The sequence below is a fragment of the Rhinopithecus roxellana genome, chromosome 16, assembly GCF_007565055.1.
Source record: "Rhinopithecus roxellana isolate Shanxi Qingling chromosome 16, ASM756505v1, whole genome shotgun sequence".
NCBI classification, from domain to species: domain Eukaryota; kingdom Metazoa; phylum Chordata; class Mammalia; order Primates; family Cercopithecidae; genus Rhinopithecus; species Rhinopithecus roxellana.
Window position 1 is genome coordinate 71,645,452 of NC_044564.1, and position 20,214 is coordinate 71,665,665.

The window sequence follows — 20,214 nt, forward strand, 5'->3', positions numbered from 1 at the left end:
CAGGAATTTTCCATTTAACATTTTCAGACTGTGGTTGACTGTGGGTAACTGAAACTGTGGATAAGGAGGGACTACTATGCTTTCTTCATCTGGTTTCCTCATCTCCAGGTTTCTTCCTTCCTCAGTAGCTGCCACCTCCCAGGTTCCCTTGCTGATTTCTCCTTGTTTTCCTCATGTTTCAATGCTATGAATGTCAGGACTTAGGCCTTTGAGTTCTTCCCTGCTACACTCATTCCTGGGTGATTTTATTCCATCCCATGGCTTTACACATTATCTATATTCTTATGATGTCTGAACTTCTATTTCTAGTCTAAATTCTAGACTCATACCCAACTTCCTACTCAGCATCTCCATTTCAGTGCTCAAGTTAACCACCTTAAACCCAAAATTGAACTCCTCTCTCTTCTACTTGAAACTCACTCCTCCTGAAGTCTTCCCCTTTTCCATTAAGAGCAATTCCATTCTTCTAGTTACACAGGCCAAAAAATCTCAGTGTCACCCTTGATTTCTCTTTTTATCATACCTGCATCAAACCCATCAGCAAATGTCGTTAGCTCTACCTTCAAGATACGTCCAGCATTTGATCACTTTCACTGCCTCTGCTGCCACCACCCGGGCCAGGCCACCACTGTTACCCATCTGATTCACGGCACCAGTGCCTGAACATGTGGGTCACTCTGCTCACACACTTGACCCTACAGCCTGTCTCAACAGTTCCACTGTCTCTAACACGAGTCACAGTGAACATGAGTCAGACTTTGTCAGTATTTCTTTGGGTATTATCAACATTAATTACTATATTACTTTCATGACTGCAGATGCCATGAGGTAAAGTGTTATGCCTTGACCCTACACTCACTGACTCCAGACAAATATGTTTTTCTACGTTGTTATAGTTCTTCCGATGCTTACTGCCACTGAGTGTGTTACGAATGTAATCTGCAGGGCTGCATCCTACACTGTGCATTTGTGCACTGCTCAGAGATGCATGACTGAGTGGGGCTCAGAGCCCATGTTCCACACTCCAAGCCATGAGTCCTGGTGGGCACTGCATCTATCCACCCAGAAAAGATGGCACCTTTCTTTTTGCACAAAATGCCTTTTGCTCAACACGCCCTACACCTATAGGTCTGTCTACACTTGTGTCTGTAGGGGGTTACCTGTTCTATTTGGCCTGCTCAGAGCAGGGAGCCTTTTAAAATCTGCTTAAAGACACTAAATAGGTCAGTAGCAGGCACTGTGCACACTGTGCACTTACTTTAGTTACTTTAGGTAACTTACTTACCTAAATAAAGTAAGTTAGGTTTCCTGGCTCATCAAGAAATTAGAAGCAGCAAATGCAGTCTGTATCGTCCCATGTAGACTGCATTCGCTGCTTCTAATTTCTTTATGAGCCAGGAAGCCTAACTTACCTGATTTCTGTATATGATCAAAGTCAGCAGACTTTAATGGAGTCTCAACAAGTTGCTTTATGACTAAGTGCCTGGAATTTAGAGCATTCATCTTCTGGCATCTATTTGGCTGTTCAAAAGTTCTCTTGGTTTTGGATCTTGGCTCTGTTCTGGACATCTAGGTAAGATACTTCTGTATTAATGGACGTTTATGGGATTAAAATCATACCCAAATATGGTTTGCCAGAAAGTGCTTTATTAATCTCTGAAGATTAATACATATGCTTTTTTTTCAGGTCACATTAGAGCAATCCTTTTTATAAAGACTATTTGAACTTTACACTAAAAATGTGCTTGAAATCATTTTGATCTACTTGTCACTGTCTCTTCATGTCTGCAGTTTTGTTCTAGCATGGGCTCAGAGAGTGATCCATTCCTATTACCTTACTAATTATCATACTATCGCACAAGGCAAGAGAAAGGCCATCTGCTCCCACTTCCTGATGGAGAAAATTGGAAACAGATAAATGCATAGGTAACTTATAAAATATTGGAGCATGTAGTGAGATAGTAGCACATAAAAATATTTTGAGATAGGTTTATAGAAACTAAAACTTAACATTGATCATTCAGTGAGTCAGTAAGATCCTCAGAAAGGTATTTATTTCCCAGGACTGACGAGGTCAAAGATAGAGAAGAGCAACTCATAACACATTAAAAATACTTAATGTTATTTTTTAAGATGGTAAAAAACAGCTCTTTAAATTTCTGTAACCCAAACCCAACTCTAAGACTTCAATAATTTCATTAAGAGGCCCTTGCTGATAATATTTTTTAAACAAGCTTTTCAACTCTGGAAGATTCATCCTGTGATCCACATTTGCAAGAAACTGGACTGAGATGGTGGTATGGTATTCTAAGCAATGTTTTATTAAAGATAAATACCGAAAGCATGTATTGGGGCTGCTGAGAGAAGGAAGCATCATTCAGTAGTGGCATGTGGCACAGACGCCAATCCAAGGTAATTATGCAATGAGCATAACTGGCAGTAACACTTACTTGGGGCTTGTCTCCCAGTGGAGATAGAGTTGGATTAATTTTTAGCCCAGTTTATGATTCTGCACCAGTGAAGCATGTGGTGTTATTTCCCAGGGCGTTTAAATTCTTCCTCCTAAAGCACAACACTATCTTGTCCTGTTCTATTTATTTTCCTTAAGTGTGTGTGACTTGCAGAGCATTAACATGCCAAAACATATGTTTCCTAAGCCTGTTCTCCCATCTCACCTTCACTTAGACTTTCAAGGTCAGAGCTATTTGTGGCTATCCACTTAATTGGACTTAAAATAAAAGGCAGCAGAAAATAGTAGATTTGTAATGGCCCTTCATAGTAAGCATCAAAAGAGCAGCCTGGCTGCTCATCTGAATGCTATTTAAATAAATCAGCCTCTTATAATACGTCAGGGCCACAAAACTCCATCCACCATTCCACCAGTTACTGTGTAGCTGACACAAGCTAGAAGTGAGAGGGAGGATGTTTCCTGAGCCCCTTGGAAACCACTGGAGCTTTGAACCAATTGTGCATTTTTGTATAAAGCATGATCATGTGGTTAAGTTCTCTTTGCCCTCGGAATGTGCACATTAATCAGGTTTGTCCAATTACTGTCCATGCTAGACAAGGACAGAGTAGATCATTACTGCTATTGTTATTTTTTACTGTATATATAGAGCTTCATACAATTACAAAGTGCTGTTCAAGATGGATGCAAATGTTCCTAGGGCATGGAATGGGAGGAGTTACATATATTGGGGGATGGAAGGTGGATGGACAAGTTTGGTCCATAAGCAAGATGTATAAAGCTAAGGGCCCAGGTACAGACAGCAAAACAGGCAAAGTTCACATATGGGAGCAAAGGCCTGTGGCCTAACTGCTTTGCTGGTAGGGCTTCTGGGCAAGAAGTAGGGAAGATTTTATGACAAGAAAGTCTTTTAGATAAGGCAGAGAAGAATCAGGAGGAGGCAAAGAAGGATGATGCAGCAACCAGATGACAGGCATCCTGGGTCCAATGTTCAAGTAGCTTTGCATTCCCAGGTTCTCTATAATCAGGAAGTTCTGAGCCCCAAACAACCCCTGAATCCTCCCCCAGTTCTTAGCTTCAGGGGAACAATCTTTTCCAAGGACCAGCTCAAAGGAAGAAACGGCTTTAGGGTTGATCCAAGGGTCTCAAATCACTCTAGATAACAATGTGCTTAGAAAATAATACAGAACAGCTTGGTAGGGGCTCCCAGGCTAGGAGCTGCCTTATCTATGGAGCACATTTCTTAAAAGCTCACAGAATGGAAGAAAATATTTGCAAATCATATATCTGATAAGGGGCTTGTAACCAGAATAGATAAGGAACTCTGAAACTCAATAATAAGGCAAATAGCCCAATTTAAAAATGGAAAAAGGACTTGAGTAGACACTTCTCCAAAGAAGTTATACAAATGGCCAATAAGCCCAATGTTATCATTTATCAGGAAAATGCAAATCAAAATCATGAGGTATCACTTCACAATCACAAAGATGGGTATAATGAAAAAGACAAATAATAACAAATGTCAGCAAAGATGTGGAGAAATTGGAACTCTCATACACATAGCAAAGCAATATGGTCCAGGGACTTTGGAAAACGGTTGGCAGTTCCTCAAAATATTAAACACAGAGATAGCACATGACCCAGCAATTCTACTCATAAGCATATGCCAAAGAGAACTAAAAACATGTATTCACACAAACACTTGTAAGTAAGTGTTCATTTCAGCATTATTTATAATACCCAAAATGTGAAAACAATACCCAAAATGTGAAAACAATCTAAATTCATTCACCAACTGATAAATAAATAAAATGTGGTATACCTATATAGTGCAATACTATTTGGTCATAAAAAGGCTACAACATGGACGAACCTTAAAAATATTATGCTAAATGAAAGCAGCCAGTGCAAAAAGCCACATATTATAAGAATTCATTTATGTGAAATGTCCAGAATAGGCAAATCTATACTGACAAAGTAGATTAGTGGCTACTGGGGGCTGGGCAGAGGGAGGAATTGGGAGAGACTATCAGTGGGTACAGGGTTTCTTTTTGGTGATTAAAATGTTCTAAAATTAGATAGTGGTGATGGCTGTATGACTCTGAATGTATATGCTAAAAAACACTGAATTATACAACTAGGGTGAACTCTATGGTAAATGAATTACATCTCACAAAAGCTGTTATTAAAAAATCAATAGAGAAACATTATACAATGCTAGAAGGCAAAGAGAACTATTTTGGGCCACAGCTGGAATAAACTGGCTTTTAGAATTGAAATGCCTTACCTAACCTGACGCCCACACTTGCAACCTGAGGGGACAGGAGGGTTTCTAATGATTCCTCTTTCGTAAGTAGGAAATTAATCATTTGCTTCTCGAGTTTAATACAAAAACACTATATTTTATGATTGATTCAGGCTCAGACTTTTTATCATGAACACTCATCATCACCATTATCAACTTCTTGAAGCGTTAAGTGCCCTTTGACCTTCTACCTATGACACCAAGCTAGGCACCAAATACTGCAAATGGGACCAGTTAGTTACTGAGTCAAGGGGAGTGATTCAATCCAAGACAGAAAACACAGATGCTGGCAAACCAACATCAGGCACAGCTATGGCTAGATGGGTGCATGAATAGCTAAGATTAAATATTGATGATATACACAAGAGTGAACACATTTATAGTGTGGCAAGAAGAGGGCTCAAGAGAATTTCATGGTTGAGCAAGGTTTAGTTGCAGAGATAGGAAACTATTTCTCTCTTAATCCTCTGCAAGAATAAAAAGAAAGCAGGGTCAAGTCCAAACACTGAGGATTTGACTATTAGTTAGGGATTAGTTGGGGAACTGCAGATTCATATGGCTGCAAGGGAGACATCAAGAGGAAGGTCTAGGAAATGAAGCCTAGGAAGTAGGCAAGGCCCTGAAATGGCAGTAGGAAAACACTCTGCAGGGAAAGATAGGACTGAAAAATAGGCTTATAGCACAGAGAAGGGACTCAGAGCAAAAGAGACCAGGATTAGAGTATCTTCGGTGAGCTGGGGAGGAGGGGTGCAGAAACTGGACTCTGCTAAACACTTTTCCTGTTTAATCTCATCAAAAATTCATACCCTCCCTATGAGGGAAATTCTATTACTTTAAACATTTATGGATAAGTAAACATAAGCCCAGAGAGGTTAAGTAATGTATCCAAGATCACACAGTTAGGAAGGTCTATCCAAAATAATATCTGTCCTAGGCCTAAATAATAATTTCATTGTGTTAAGCTTTAGCCGTCATCAGCCATCTCAGAAAACTAACAGTTTCCTGGAATACACCAATATTCAATGACTACCACAGGCCTGAAATAAGTGGTTCAATATATATTTGATTGCTATCAGGTGGTAGGGAAAAAGAAAACCACCTCAGCCTATGTAAGTTGCTAGAACAACAGATGACATGTTATAAGTGGGAAAAACGGTGCTTCAGGTTTTAGCTGAAGGTGAAACCTGTATTTCTACCTGCACCCTGCTTGTATAACTCAACATCCATCAAGCAGTAAAAGAGAAAGTTACTTACAGAGAAGCAGAAACTCATCTGGCCTTTCCAAGAAGGTCCTATGGATGGGTCAAGAAGCCCCTCATTACTCCTCCAGAGGAAGCAATCCTCTTTAATTGGGTTTCTTAATTGGAAAGGCACTCTGAAGGAAGGAAGTTCAGCAATTCATGACCTGACTATCTCTTCTGTTGGCCAACCCATAAATACAAGCAAGTACACTTGTTTCTCTCCCATTAACAGAGAAGCACAGAGTTATCAGAGCTGGCAGGATCTTGGAGATAAACTAGCCCTTTCATTTCCAAAGAGAAGATGCTTGGGGCAAAGTGCCTGGCCCAGGATTATGCAGCCAGTGTCTGAGATGAAAGGGACTTCTTTCCAGGCTTAGCCCTGCTGATGCAAAATTGTGACTGCACCCTTTAAAACTGTGAACATGACATTAAATATGGCCTGGTGCCCAGATCCTTTCCAAAACCACCAGTTTTAACCCATGCAAGAACAATGCATCATTTGGTTTACAAATCCAATCTTTCATAAAAAGGAAACCCACCTAATCTCAGTGCAGCTTCGGGTCTAGATTCTGCTTTTCTCTGATTTCATAACCTCTCTGCTTCACCCACACTTCTTTTCCACTGGGAATGACAAGCTCACTGGGAATCAAGAATGACTGGAGGCTCAGCAAGCATATCATGCTGTGATCTATGCCTTTTTTACTCTGCAATCGTTCTATCTCAGAGCCAGAGAGCAATACATGGTTTGGTGGGTGTTGGCCTCAGGATTCTGCAGAAATCTGCAATCGTCAGAGTTAGCCAAATGGACATAGATGGTGTGTGTGCTTGCGGAGGAAGTAATGATGATGTGTGGATCTAGGTCTAAATGGCTGGAAGAGTACCAGTCATGAAGATTAGCATGGATTTACATGGATTTAATGGTCCTTTTAGATCATGGCTCTGAAATGCTAAATTAATTATTAAAAGGAAAAGTTGAGGGTAAGAAGCAGGGCCACCACCAGGCCAAAAGACACCTTTGTGGAATTAAGAAAAGGCACCCCTTCCTCTAGGCAGCCACAGTCCCACATCAGTGCATTCCGCTCATTCAGTAGAGTGATGTCTAGCTTCCTTCTCCTGCTTGTCACCTTGATCAAACAGATGCCCCTGTAGAGTACACAACTAGCAAAACTTTGCAGGGCAGCCCTGCTGAAAGAAAGAAAGAAGGAAAAAAAACATTCTTAACGTAACTAAGGCCACAGCCCTTTGGTGGTCCATGAAATTATTTTAGAAAGTTGAAACCAGTATTTTTAATAGAATAAAAAATTTAAGAAATATAAAAATGCCTTATACTTAGATATTATCTTTATATGGATATGTAAATATGTACATATGTATGTGTGCATGCATGTACACATACATATTGAGTTGAGAGGTAAAATATATTTACATGGGTCATGGTCAAAAACATTTGAAAGTCACTGATTTGACAGCTCCCAATGTGAAAAGTGAATCTAATTTGGAGGCCTGCCTAGTCTATATTCTTAACTGCCCAGTGAGAAGCTCTAAGGTACAAGAGAACTAGCTTGCACTTTGAAATCAGACAGGCTCAAGTTCAAATGCAGTTTAAATATCACTAAATTTGAACCTTAGGCAATCATGTATGTTTCCCAATCCTCAGATTCCTGATCTGCAGATGGAGGTGATAATATTTATTTCAGAGTGTTGATGTAGTAAGTACCTGGTATTAAGCACTGCCTACTTTTCAGATCCCTCTCTTCTCTTGACTTCGGAGAGACCTACAGAGAGCAGCAGTCCAGGGACACACATGCAGCTGCCAGGGATAGTTTTCCTCGCCAGAAGCCACCAGCGCTGAGGCGGTCTAATGTCCTACAGTGAACTTTAAATGACTCTCTCCCATGCACGTTGTTCTCCCATCTGTATGGAAGAGCTACCTCCCACAGCATGCTTAAGCTAAAATTATTGCTTGGTCAAGTCAATTAAATCATTTGAGAGAAACTACTACATGTAAGTCAGTTAAGAAAAAGAGTTGGGTGATACGGGCATGGCTAGACTCTGATCTTCTGTTTAGGGTGAATGTATTAGATTGCTGCTTTGGCCTGGTTAGAATATTCCACATTGTAAATATTACAGCTCCTGAGGATAGAAACGACCAGCCAAAAATCTGTTAGGTCACTGAGGGCGAATCTCCCACATTCCAGATGTGGCAATAGGGTTCCTTGGAGGTACAGAATCCCCCAAAGTTAAATGGCCGAGGAGCCCATCCCAGTCCCTGAAAACTTCATTTCCCAACTCTTTGGTTGAGGACTCTTCTTCAGAATCATTCTCCCATTAAAACAAAAACAAAAACAAAACCTGCAAAAACTTCCTGGCTTCATTTAGGTGTGGAAACGGGGAGAGAGAGGAGAGCTAAAGTTAGTGATTCTCAGCATATATTTGTAAGAGATCTTTGTGTGAGTCATCACAGCTAGCTTTAAAATTGACACAAAGGACACAGGAAACTGGCAATCTATAAAAGAAAAATGTCATTCTTCATAAACATATGTTTCAAAGCTCAGACTCCCAAATAAAGCAATGCACATTTAAAAAAATTAAAATGCTATGTTTCATCTATGAAACTGGAAAACATTAAAAATTATAATATTCAACACTACCAAGTATGTAGCAATGTGGCAGAAACTTTAAAAAGCTAATAAGCCCTGACCCAGAAATTCTGCTTCTATGAAATCAGAAATTCATGTGTAAAGCTATTTGTTGTAGTATTTTTTATAATAGTGAAATATTACAATAAATGGCAACATAAAAGGCTTTCTATATTATGATAACACTAAACAGTAAATAGCATTTTAGAAAAACATTTAATGATGGGGAAAAGGCTCCATAATAGGCCAAATTTTCTTTTAAAAATCTTAAAACTGTATATATTCAATATGGTAAATTTAAAATTTTGCATGTCCAATATGTTCCTATTTAAATATATAGGTGTGTATATATATGTCTATGTACATATGCATGTGTATATATATGTGTGTATGAGAAATTCAGAAGAATGCTATATACAAAAATGTGCATAGTCATCTTTGGATGATGCAATGGAGAGAATATAAACTGTTCAAAATTTTCTTTTTATATTTTGATGTTTTTATACTCTTGTACAATGAATACATTAGTATTTGATAAATATGTTATTTAAAAGGCAAACCTAAAATTTAAAATGGCCTCATATAACTTCATGTTAGAATTGCCCCTCAGATTTGAATGACTAAAACTTGCTGTTTCTAGGATTTATTATTTTGATGAGAAACTTTACTATGATGGTTGGGCTGTATGAAACATTGAGAAAATGCCATCAAAATTCCCTAACAGTGTCACTTGTTGTATGCATTATCTTTTGAGAAATCTATAGTCTGAAGCATATATTTCCGGCAATAGAATAACAAACCCTTCTTAATATAGTGCTACCTAAAATGTTGGAATATTACACTTTAAATATATTTTTTAAATATCTATTTTATTTAGTGAGGAATAAGGGATTCTTAGAACCCAGAACACTGACTAAATGCAAGTCTAGAAATGTCTGTATTGCTTTGCCTTCAAGGTATTTGCCATTCCCTGGCCGCCTAAAGACTAGGTTTTTAGAAGTACAAACATGAGGCCTGATAGGGGGAAGAGAGTTCAGAGACCCTCTCTATCTGTAAGCTGAGACTCCTGAAGGGTTGACACTTTGAGTAAGCAAATAAGAAAAAAGAAAAACTACCTGGCAAAGGGAGGTGGTAGGATGTGTCTATTTGAGTCTTAGTGCTGCTGAAAGTTGAACAAGGGGAAGAAAGATGAATCTCCCTTAAGAATTTTAAAGCACAGGCTCACTCATATGGGTTTGCAGTCTGAATTCACACTACCTGGGTAGCAAAAAAAAGAAAAAGTCAAACATGTAGCTTAGAATGGCCCCAGCTGGTAGTACTCCCAGACCTTCGACAGGAGAGCAATTCTCTCTGGAGGAATGCACTTAAAACCCAGGCCTCAGTGGAGTCCCACAGGAAAAGTTCCAAGAAACATGTGTTCAAAGTTTAAAAAGCTTTCATAGTTAAGAATCAATAAAACAACAAAACTAGACCCACAAGGATATTGCCACAAAATTTATCAACAATGAAATATAAAATAAATATACTTAACATGTTTAGAGGAATTAAAGAGGCATTAAAAGTATGATGAAATTAGAAACAATGAAAAGCAACCTAATAGATTTGAAAAAGAGTCACATAAGACTTGTAGAAATGAATAATATAACTAAAATTAGAAACTCAACAGATGAGCTGTAGAGCAGATTAGACAAAATTAAAGAGAAAATGAGAAGCTAGAAGATAGATATGAAGAAATGACAAGAATGAGGATCACAGATAGAAAACCATGAACAGTGAAAAGACATGGAAGATAAGATAGTATAAGATATGTCTAATTGAAATTCTAGAAGGCAGACTATAGGAAGATCGGGGTAGAGGCAAAATTGTTGGAAAGCACTAATCCTCAAAATCAAGAAACCTAATGAGTCACAAATAGGGGATACCGAAATGAGAAAATCACATGTGACATATCTTAAGGAAAATGCCAAATACTCAAAGCAAAAACCTTAAAAGTAGTCAATGAAAAAAGAGAAATTTCTTATAAAGGAGCAATGTTTACATGGATGGTAGTCTTTCAATGGCAAAATGGAATTGAGAGACAGTGGAATATTATTATCAAAGTGGGATGAGAAAATAATTTTCTACTCACTACTTCTGTCCTATATTTCAAGAACAAAAGTGAAATACAACTCTAAGTAGATAAAAATCAGGTGCATTTACTATTAACAGATTAAGAAACATTATGAATGTACATCAGGAGTAGAGGAAAAACCTGTAGATAAAAGGTTTGATATACAAGAAGGAATGAAGAGGGGGAAACCCAGTACATATGTGGATAAATCTAAAGACAGTGACGGTAAAATGACAATGTCTAATTTATGAGGTTTAAAAAATGAAAGTTAAACCTCAATAAAGCTGTTTACAAAACATCAAGGTAGGCAGGCGCGGTGGCTCACGCCTGTAATCTGAGCACTTCGGGAGGCCGAGGTGGGCGGATCACAAAGTCAGGAGATCCAGACCATCCTGGCTAACATGGTGAAGCCCCGTCTCTATTAAAAAATACAGAAAAATTAGCTGGACGTGGTGGCGGGTGCCTGTAGTCCCAGCTATTCGGGAGGCTGAGGCAGAAGAATGGCGTGAACCCGGGAGGCGGAGCTTGCAGTGATCGGAGATGGCGCCACTACACCCCAGCCTGGGCGACAGAGCGAGACTCCGTCTCAAAAAACAAACAAACAAACAAAAACACATCAAAGTAGAACTTAAATTCTGGACTTCAAATTATATACAATGGGTGAAGTGGTGACTGAGTAATTTTCTAAGGTACTTAGGTTGTTTAGCTGGAGCATAAACATCTGAATTAACTTTATACTATGTTAAGTTAAATACACAGGTTAAAATTTTTCTTTCTTTCTTTCTTTTTCTTTCTTTCTTTTTTTTTCTTGTTGAGATGGGGTCTCATTTTGTCGCCTAGGCTGGAGTGCAGTGGCACGATCTTGGCTCACCGCAACCTCTGAAGCCTGGGTTCAAGCAATTCTTCTGCCTCAGCCTCCTGAGTAGCTGGGATTACAGGTGCCTGCCACTGCGTCCAGCTAATTTTTGTATTTTTAGTAGAGACGGGGGTTTCACCATCTTGGCCACACTGGTTTTGAACTCCTGACCTTGTAATCCACCTGCCTCGGCCTCCCAAAGTGCTGGGATTACAGGCGTGAGCCACGGCGCCCAGCCACACAGGTTAAAATTTCTAAGGCAAGCATCAAGATAATAGAAATAGAGTGTATACATTCCCAACTATTAAAGGGAAAAACAGATTTAGAAAAAAATTCAAAAAAAGGCAAGAAAAAATTCTAAAAGAAACAGAAAGGCCAAAACAAATAGAAAGTATACAATAACATGATGAAAAAATCCAAATGTTACAGTAATCACAGTCAAAACAAACTAAACTTTCCAGTTAAAAGATAATGCTTGTGAAACTGAATTAAATAAAGTGCATGTATATGCTGGTTACTAGAGACTTATCTAAAACAAAAGAAGGTTGAAAATAAAAGAATGGAAAAACTAAACCTGTCAAATCCACACTGTGGATGTACTTGTGTCCCCAGTAGCCATACAGCAGCTTAACATACGATCCCACTCTTTGCTAAAGTTAAGATACAAATTATCTACTTCTACCAAAAAAGAGGGGAGGGGACAAATGAAAAGGAGGGAAGAGGAGAGGAAAAGAAGGACAAAGAGAGGAATAGAAAGGGAAGGTGGAAGGGAGACATATGGGGACTCCAGTTCTCCAGGATTCACAAAGTTTAGGTCATCTGTTGCCAGGGGAAACCAGAATAGCAAGGGAAATAGCCAAGGGCAATTTGAACTGTGTGTATCAAAATCCACTGGGCCCTTTGAGGTCTCTCAAAATGCCTTGTTCGCTCCCTGAATCACAAGCAGTAACTGATGGGTTTACTTTTAGGATAAGTAGAGGGAAACAAAATAAGGAAAATATCACCAAGCTATATCCCTAGATAAACACACTACTTTAACAGTCAGTTAAGAATTTTAATGCCTAAACTTTTTTAAAGAAAGACAGATAATTAGTTTCCAAATCTGTCAAGCAATACATCTTTTTATTTAATATAAGGACCATCTTACCTACTTTGAAGTTTGTATATTAATTTTACTAATTAATAAATTCTGTGTCTTAAGCAAAGTTGGGGCAACACGTATACTTATACAATTATTTATGGCTTGGTACTTTACAAGAAATACTTCATTTTATGAAGAATATTTATAATTTTATTTTAATCCTGATTTTCCAAAGAACATTAATCACAGTTTGAATCGCTAAAACCATTTACAGCTTTTCAGAAACACACAAACTGAATAAAGCAAAGCACACCTAAATTACTAAGTAGTCTGGCCCTCCAACTCTCCAGCTTTAAGCATCTTTATTTAGATCGTGCCCTTCATTAGAACCAGGCCAACTTGCTGTCAGATTACAGTGCCAAGTCTAAGACGAAGTTAAATACCATGGACAGCTGCTTTCTAGGCCAATGACAGCCTAGCACCATAACAGATCAACAGCCCCCGGCAGCCAGGCCAGGAGCATAGCAAAATGAGCCGAATGACCTGAAACTTAACTGCTTCACATCCTGCAGGATTCAAACTTATTCCTAACCAACTATAGAGATGTTCTAAGAAGAGAGCCCCAAGCATCTATAAATAAAAATACCCCGAAAGCAAAAGTCTCTGCTCAGCATGGATATTGCTAAGTCCCAACCAATGGGCTACTCACTTTAAGCAAAATTCTAAATAATAAAATTTCAGGACAAAATAAAGACATTTTGAAGTTTCCTTGGAGTTAATGTTTGGCCCATTTATATTCACTGTATGTGAACCAGAGCTTATGAATATTATAATACAGCAAATATTATATAACCTTAAGGGGAATAACGGCCTGCTTAACTCGAGGATTCACTGGAGCAAATTCAGTCTTCAAAGAATGTTTTATAACTCTTGAATCTAAAATAATTCATTCCCATTCATTTTTCTTTTAAAAATGAAACATAAAAGGAAGGCATTAACATTTATTGAAAACAACCCACATTTTCCAAAGATCACACTAGATGCTTAACATTCATTTCTTCGTTTAATAATTTTACCAATCTTATGAAGTAGGTATCATTGAGGGTCAGAGAGTTAAAATGACTTCTCTGAAATCACTGGGCTTATTACACAACCAGGCTAAAAAATCTTTCCTTTTTGAGTAAAAGCCCCAGAGTCTGTTCACTGTGTCATGATAGTATACAACTTTTTAAAAAGGGTAGTAGCATCACTAAAAGAAATAACAATAATAAAAATAAGAACCACACACAAGGTAGAGAAATTAAATGAGATGAGAAACTGTTGCTTTAACTATGAAAAAAAATGCCAGTTCCCATTTTTCCATGCTTCACAGTTACCCTATGATGCACATCATCAACAATGGAACCAAATTAAGATTTTCTATTTGTCTATGAGGCAAGTAGTTTCAAAGATATTCACTGCCTAGAGCCCAGCAGAGTTGACTTTTTAGCAAGAACCATTTGACGATTTGTATAAGAATATCTAAAATGTGTTTCCTCTACCTTCCCAAACTCCCATGCCCCATAATTTTGCAAATAGGACAATGAAGTGGCTCTGCATGAAAACATGCTTAGTGTTTTGCTTCCTAAATTCTTGTACAGCACATTTCTCTCTATGAAGACTCCATCGAAGGCCGCATTTGACTTAAAGTCTTTTTTTCCTAAATGTTTTGGTGATGTCAGAAGCATTAATTTCTGTAAGAAAGGTAAGCTACACAGTCAGAATTCAACTCTGCAGCCCAGGGGACTAGATGACCACACTCAAAGATTCATCCCAAAAGATTTTAATTACATTAAAATCACATTCGGAGATGACACCTTATGTTCATTGCTTGGGGAGCAAATCTCCCTGAGTTTCTGAAATCAGGCATATGATAAAGGCTGTAATTACTGAAAAAAAATTCCAGCAATAATTCAAAAGTGAAATTGGCAAGGTGAAATTTCCTAAAGGAAATCACACATCCTTATGCACGTTCCACTTAAAAACGTGTGACTGTGCTCTGGCAATTTTTTGGGAAGTACAAAATAAGACGTAGCTTTGTTTAGAAAAAAATCTCTACTTCCATTATTTATCGAATGTCAAAAGAAACATTAATGACTAAATGGAATAAGTTAAAGCTATTTGGTGCTAAATGGAAAACAATACAATTAACACATTTTGGGGCAAAATCAGAAACATAAATAGTTATGAATATAACCTGCTTCTTTTTAAATTAAGTAAATGTAGAATTTCCAAATTTTAGAACACACGATATTAAGTATAGCACAAAATTATGGATATAAATAACAAGTGTTAAGGGATGACAACCTGAATTTCTGACTTTAAAATAATCATAAAAACGATATAATAGTCACCTAATTGAGTAGGTAAAGATCCTTCCAGGGCTACTTTAATGAATGGTTTATAATGGACCAAATATAGTTTATAAACCTGTATTGGGAAAGCTATTTCTAAAACGCATGAAACCATCTTCCACTCCACTAAACCATCTCCCACCCCACTAAAATCAGAATACAAAATCCTCCCGCAATCCTACATACACCATTGGATTGCTCTGCAGGTTCATTTTTCATAAATGTTGTCAATCTAACGTTCAGCCAAGTCTCTAAGTTAATGAAGTTCCACTAGGGTGTAAGAAAACAAGAAAGTACTGAGTTCTCAGAAAGACTTTTTGCCATTGATCTGCCCAAGAAATGTATAAGATATTGAATCATTTCCTTGTCTCTAAAAAATATGCATTTCCTTGACAATCGTTCAGTACTTTAATTGGAATAAACACAAGACTATCAATGTAAACCACCCAAACAGACTCGAGGAGAGCACTTGAGGGATCATCTTTTTGGCCGCTAAGTTAGAGTAGGGGAGAACTTCCAATGATGGTCCTATCTTATGCCCTGAAGGAGATGTACTCAGTTGTCACATCTGAATGCTTGTTTGCCACATATTTTGCTAAATGATTTTTTGGTTTTACTACAGTTTCTAACAAACAAGTATTTGAGAGAAATGTTAGAAAAAAATATAGTACAAGTAGAAATATTACTAGTCTTTTTTCCTGCAGTTTGCTTCCATTTCATAGCTGCAATGAAAATGATGGTCATCAAACTTGGCTATAAAAGAATTATGTAAATTTAAATTAATATTATTTTCCTTTTGGACAAAATCTCTCACCCCCTGCTCAAACATCTGTTTTTTGCATACATGAGAATTTTCCCAGATGCTGGCATGAAAAGTCTATGTATGTATTTTGGCTTTCTGTTTTAAATCACATTCAGAGATGACATTCCACTGCTAGGATATAAATCAGAACTGAAATTACAATACCACACACAATTTTATTGATGCCGCTTGTCTACTACTTAAAAAACTTACGTGTTTGCAGGAATTACTTCCAAGCTCTTTACCAATATGCTTTCCACCCACCTAAGCGGTAGGATGGCCACTATTGTTATTAAAACTCCCTCAAATTCTACTCTAAAACTAGTGAAGTCATGTTTATTATGGTGTGCAAAATGGGTCATTGTGATGCAGGGGCAGATGGTGGGGCTGGCCAATGACTCTCTTTACAATGGATACTGATCAGTTCCTGGTCAAGTGATCTAAGGCATGATTGTGTCAATCAAGAAAAACAGCCATGACAACAATAATGACAAGACCTGCTGGGGTAGGCTGCTGACTGGAAGGTGACACAAACATTTTTCCTCAGACATCTGTAAAGAGATGGTTCTTTCTTGGTTTTTGTCATGTGTTCATTAAAAAAGAAAAGGTCTTGCAACTTTCTAGGCACATACACATTTTTCTGTGAAAATTAAATTGTTCACAAAATCATTATGCCCACTTTCAGAAAATAGACAAATAACTGCTGAATCGACTCTGGGAGGCTTATGTAACCTATATTTACAAGTGTTTTACTCTGAAGCAAGTAGCTGGGCAACTTAGTAAACATCTGCAAGAATACCCTAAAATTATTTTTTCCACTGCTATGTTAGTCTAGCTATCACAGAACTGCAGAATCAATCTGCTATCCATAAGAACCCCAAACACCATCACATCAAAAAAGTTGCAGATATCAAAAACATAATAATTCAGAACTGTAGTCAAGAAAAGCATTAAATAAAAAACCACCACCACCAACCTTTGCTTGGGCTTCTGGTGCTGTCACCTTGATGACCTTATTGCGGTTTATCATTTGCTTCACCCATTTTTCTACTTGGACGTTGAATTTCATGAAAACCACATAGCAAAAATAAGCTGTTAAGAGAAGCAAGCTTTCCCACCACATGATGACATTATCCAGGAAAAATATGATCAGCATGATCAAGTCAACAATGTAGAAAGACACATCTCGAAAGAGCGGCCACCATGTCAGGTTTAAGATTTCTCTAGAAAACAGAGCACACATGCCAATAACAAAGAGGATGTTGAATACTGCTGAACCTACAATTGTGCCTATGCCAACGTTGCTGTGAGCGATAAATACCCCTATGAGAGACGTGAAAAGTTCTGGGGCTGACCCCCCTGCAGCCATAAAGGTGGCTCCAGCCACATCATCAGAGATGCCCAGTTTTTCAGTGATGACAGTCAAAGAGGGAACAAAGAACTCATCACAGACAATGGCTAAGGCTATGAACATGTAGATCATTCCAATGACATGCAGAATGATTGCACCTTTTCTTCTCTCCTCAAGGGAAAAGATGTCTTTCGGGTAGTCTCCTTGGGCATGATCTGTACTATTCTCAGACTCACCTTCCTTAGGAAGAGGTGGCTGTGGAGTATAATCCTGAATCTTGTCATTTAAATCTAAGAGAGTTCTCTGATGGTAACCCTGTGCTACCCTAGGGCCACTTACAACACTGGCCTCTCCTGTGCTCTGTGTGTCTGTCTCAGAAAAGGCACTGATTGAAAATGAGACAGTGCTAATGGCTACCAGACCCATGAAAAGGCCTAAGATTCGAATTAACTTCAGTTTTTTCTTGACATTATAATGTCTTCTGCAGCCAGACAGTGACTCATCCAAACACCATTTCTCTAGGAAAGTGATGGTGGTGCTTTGGTGCAGATCCATCCTGGGTCTTCTGGTGGATATGGTGATCTTCGAACTTTAGACTCAACCAGATGGTTCTTTCATACTTTTCCTTACTTTATAGTTAACGATGCTTGTGGGGCACTTCCACAATCAGGGATTCTTATGCTTCACAGGAAACTTTCATCATTTATGCTTAAATAAAAATAAAAACAAGAATAAGTACATCATAAAATCATGTCTTTTTAATAAAAAGATATTTGCAGATATGATAAAGTCCTGTCCTGCAGCTGTGTGATCTTGGGTAAGTTACTTTACTTCTGTGCCTCAGTTTCTTCATTTAAAATGAGGACAGTTACAGTACCTATCACCCAGGATTGTTTTTAAGATGAGTAAAAACATATGTAGCACTTAGTATAGGATGTGGCACTTATGAAGATGTATGTATAAACCCAAATAAATATTTTGATAAATCCAATGTTAGGTTTAGAGAATGCAGATGTAAGAATAAAAATTTTATAGGTGAAAAATCTATCAGATTATCTCATCTTAAATCATGTAACAACCTTCCAGGGCTATAAGAAGGTCCCACTTCTTTCAGAACTGTCTAGGTACTTGGCAACTAACAATTATTCATTGTTTCATCGTTTTCTTTTGGTCCAATTACATAATTCTCAATTGTAGGCAAATTTTTCTGGTTTAAGTTATCATTTGGAAAGTGAGTGTTTCTTTAGTTTTATTTTTTCTGCACACACAGTGATATCAGATCTTATTTTTCATAAAAAGCCTCTCCTTTATCAGATGTGGGAAAGTAGTCCTTTACAAATTTAAGTTTACAAAAAAATATTTTGGTGATATGCACAAGCTGTCTTCCCTAAACTAGACATTGTTTTCAGCTAAAGCTTTTTTAAAAAAACAGTCTTTAGTCATATTTAAAATAGGCAGCTTAGTAAGTCAAACAACTCCCAATGCAGTGAAATAACAAGGTTATTTCGAGAGACCACATGTGTATTTCATAAACAATACGCAAGTTGTAGCAATACCTCTGTCCACAAAATCTGCCCAAAATAGCCCCAGCACTGACTTTAATAGGTTAGATATCCAAAGCAGAGTTTTCATTCTCTATCCCATGGAGGAGATGGGTAAAATAGCCAGACATGACAGCTGATATTCTGAAGAGTCCTCTTTTTAGTTTTTGTTTAAAAAGACCATTCTTTTCCATATCATCGATTTCATTTTGGAGGCAGTCGCTGAGATAATCTCAGGTGTAAAATAAGCTAATTAAACACACGCTACTTAAATACTGAGATTAGCTGGAGCTCAGGTTTTCAGAGCAAAGCAAGAGCACAAATCAACCCAGCTGAGTTGCTGCTCCTCCTGAGATAACCCGAACCCATCACGGAGATTCCCAGCTGGCTGCGAACGTCAACGCTTAGCAGGAACGATTAAGCGATTCACAGCACTCGGGGGATTGTCTAAATGCCCGGCCCGGGCGACCATCAAGGGACAGATTCAACTCCCCGGGCGCAAAGTCATCTCCAGCCGGATCCCCGCTCCCCCTGCAAACCCACCGCTCGTCTCCCCGAGAGCTGCCTCCGTAGGAGAAGTTCGCCCCCAGCCGCGCCCCAACTTTGCCTTGCGTGGTCCCAAACTTTCCCTGGTGGATTAATAGGAAAATAAATCTAAAGGACAGACGCCCCACCTGTGAGCTTAGAGCTGGGTTGCATTTGGTGAGGCGGTTGGCCCGCATCCCCCTGAGTCGTTTGTAGGTGACTGGGGAAGGGAAGCGCCCCTCTACGCGTCTCCCCCGACGGCAGGCCTTGCCCCGCGCTCCCCATCCCAAGCCCAAAGCAAGGGTAGGAGAGGCGGGGGCTCCAAATCCGCGCCCCGGAGCAGAGAGAGTTGGCTAACTCCTAGCGGGGCCTGGGGCGCCCACATCCACAGCAGAGCCACCTGTGAGCCTGTAGTGCAGCAACGGGATGCCCGCAACCGGGATCCGGGGACCACGACCACCGCGGCTACAGCAGCAGGCGGGGCGCAGCCGCCCGCACTTACCAGGATAAGATGGGAGGACGCGCACACGGCGAGGCCCCCGAGCGCGGCCCGTCGCTGCAGTCCGCCGCTCTCTCCGGCCCTCTGCCTACCCGCTCTGAGGCCCGGGCTCTGGCTCGCACTGGCCGCCGTTCTCGCCAGCCGGGGCTGGTCTCGGGAGGAGACTGAGCAGCTGTGAGCCCGGCGCTCCGAGTCTGGCGCTGCCCGGCCCCCGCCGGCCCCTCCCTCTGGGCTGTGCGCTGGGAGCGGGGCCGCAGCGCGCTCAGCTCCCGAGTCCTTTGCTCCACGCCTCCTGGGCGCAGAGGCGACGCTGGCAGCAGTCTCTTAGGAGATTTCTCCGCAGTGTGGACGGGGGTCAGGATTTGCAGGCGAGCAAGGGCAGAGAGGAGAAATCGTACAGGTCG

At 39.4% G+C, this 20,214-nt stretch overlaps 1 protein-coding gene across 1 annotated transcript in view; it reads right to left on the minus strand.

Moving 5' to 3' along the window:
* Positions 1–19,739, minus strand: part of SLC24A2 (solute carrier family 24 member 2) — a 266,259-nt gene extending 246,520 nt beyond the window's left edge. The window contains exons 1-2 of the mRNA XM_030920306.1: positions 19,461–19,739; positions 16,871–17,953 (exon numbers count right to left, since the gene is read on the minus strand). Of these exons, the coding sequence (XP_030776166.1) occupies positions 16,871–17,800 (930 nt within the window). The 5' untranslated portion in view covers positions 17,801–17,953; positions 19,461–19,739. The remainder of the gene's footprint in view (positions 1–16,870; positions 17,954–19,460) is intronic.
* Positions 19,740–20,214: the final 475 nt, after the last annotated feature.